Genomic DNA, 2213 nt, shown 5'->3' with positions numbered 1-2213 from the left:
ATGATACCTGACCAGGAGACATCAAAGCACACAAGCTCGTTAGGACACAGTAAGAAGTTCTTTGATGGACATCCCATGAAGTTCCACTTCTAAGAAGTTTAAAATAGTAGGTAGAACCTTGTTATTGAGGCAAAGCTGAATGGGGAAGTCCCGGCTGTCGGCCACAATTTCTCCACTTGACAACATGGTGTAAACCACCACCTGGGCCACTGGAGCCAGGTCCATCACCTTGGTGAGGGGTATGTTTATCTTTCCTGTATTGACTGGAGAAAGACAGTTTAAATAGTTACAGCCATATATCTAAGCTCTCCCATTTCCATGATGTCGTTATTACACACAATTTCACACCAAAAACATTCAATTAAGTTTTTGTCTGAAATGTCTTGGTAAAGTCATTACATTGTATAAAAATGTGTCAGTTGAGTATTGCTTGTATGTATCATTAGCTTGTAAATCTGAATACTATATTTGACTCAAAACTGACATACCTGTTCTATGCTTCACCGCCACTGGGACAGTGCCCTGTTGCACAACTGAACCCTTGGACTCCACCTACGAGGAAAAACAACACGACGAGTTGGAGATACAGACAAACAACATGCATACACCCTAAACTCAATGTCAGGACGGACACATTCTTCAAAAAAGTACGTAAATGTCAACACTGTAGGTGCGGTAAATGTAAAGAAATCGTGTTCATCTTAGGCCCAAAGCAGCTGTAGCAGGACTGTAGTGGGAAAACTGTCCAATTCTCATGCTACCACACTGACTTGTTAGGAAAAAGGACTAAAAGTAAATTAAATTCCAAGGGAAGGTAAATTAGCTAAATCAACTAGTTAGGGCCTAATGTAATTTGATAATTCAAGACAAAATACCAGTGGACCACAACAATGACACACGTGTGGCAAGCAATGTTTACCAATTATATCCAAAAATCATTTCTGTTTACTGTACTCTAGTGTCTTGGGCTTTATTAGCCCTTTTATACAAATTGCTTAACCCTAGAGCACTATCGCTGGGTGATTTTCATCTGAGCAAAAGTATTCACATGAATTTCAATATGTCACATGGAATGGGCAGACCAAAGATCAAGTCTCCAGTATCTTTATTTTTTATTTATTTATTTTTTTCTTCTCAAATTCCTAATTTTTCAGCCATTTTCCAGCCTTCCTATATATTTATATTCCGTTTTGTTACATATAATAAAAATTAAAAGTAACTAATATTTTAATGGCAGCGGTTACAATATCTTTTTGGCTAAAGTTCTACATTATATTCCACTATGCGATGTTGGATAACTTGGTTGGACTTTAAAATGAAATCACTGAGATGAGCTTACCATGTAAAAGAAGTTAAGAGACCTTTGCCCTCTCTGTAGATCCTCCCCCTGGATGATGTACTGAGCCTGCAGGGATCCATCTTTGTCACACGGTAGATCCACTCTGTCCCCTATGAACCCCACAAAGCTCTTGCTCTTGGAGTAAAATCTTGTCACATAGTGGTAGGCCGTCCCGTAGTCAGGAAACCGAACTCCAGGAACAGTTTGTTCATTTTTTTCTTTCATAATGGTGGTCGCCTGTTACAATGATAAGATACAAAACCAGGGTTATGCTTTAAAACAAACCTTTTTCTTATTGGGTTATTCATCCAACGTGACACCATTTCTATAAAAGGTCTCTACTTACCGACAGAGAGACTGATTCGGACCACGAGGATGTGTCCAGAGAAAACGTAGCGAGGCCGTTCTGATCCGTATAGAGGGTGAACGTCAGTGAGTCTTGAACATAAAGGTAGACTGCTTGGTTTGCAATGGGGCTGCTATCTGCACCAACCACTTTGATCTGCAAAGATAAAAAAGTCATAGATACCAGTTAAAGGTAAATAAGAGGTTCCTTTGACAGAATTGTTTGAGGCTATACACTTTTAAAGTGGGAGAGGATATAAATGTATAAGCCTCCATGATTATTCCATGTGTCAAAGGTCAGTATTGTCATTCCTTTTGGGTTCATGGGGTTGCTGGACCCTATGTCAGCCACTGTTGGGCGAAGGTAGGGTACATGCTGGATAGTTGATGGTACTCTCACGTATGAGACAACTAGTAGGTTTTTGACAATATCAACAATATCATTTGTACAAAGTACCAAATATTCTAGTAAGATGTGACAAAAAAAGCCATCTAGTATGATTTCCAAAATGCTAAACCTTACCTTTCC

General features: G+C 39.2%; 1 protein-coding gene across 1 annotated transcript in view; it reads right to left on the bottom strand.

The window, feature by feature from the left end:
• LOC112141022 (alpha-2-macroglobulin) overlaps window positions 1–1877 on the bottom strand; it is a 9635-nt gene extending 7758 nt beyond the window's left edge. The window contains exons 1-4 of the mRNA XM_036211078.1: window positions 1686–1877; window positions 1340–1576; window positions 489–552; window positions 118–263 (exon numbers count right to left, since the gene is read on the bottom strand). Of these exons, the coding sequence (XP_036066971.1) occupies window positions 118–263; window positions 489–552; window positions 1340–1576; window positions 1686–1862 (624 nt within the window). The 5' untranslated portion in view covers window positions 1863–1877. The remainder of the gene's footprint in view (window positions 1–117; window positions 264–488; window positions 553–1339; window positions 1577–1685) is intronic.
• Between the last annotated feature and the right edge of the window lie 336 nt (window positions 1878–2213).

Source organism: Oryzias melastigma, unplaced genomic scaffold (genome assembly GCF_002922805.2).
Source record: "Oryzias melastigma strain HK-1 unplaced genomic scaffold, ASM292280v2 sc00475, whole genome shotgun sequence".
NCBI classification, from domain to species: Eukaryota; Metazoa; Chordata; class Actinopteri; order Beloniformes; family Adrianichthyidae; genus Oryzias; species Oryzias melastigma.
Note: the sequence above shows the minus strand (reverse complement) of the source record. Positions and strands in the feature narration are given on the sequence as shown.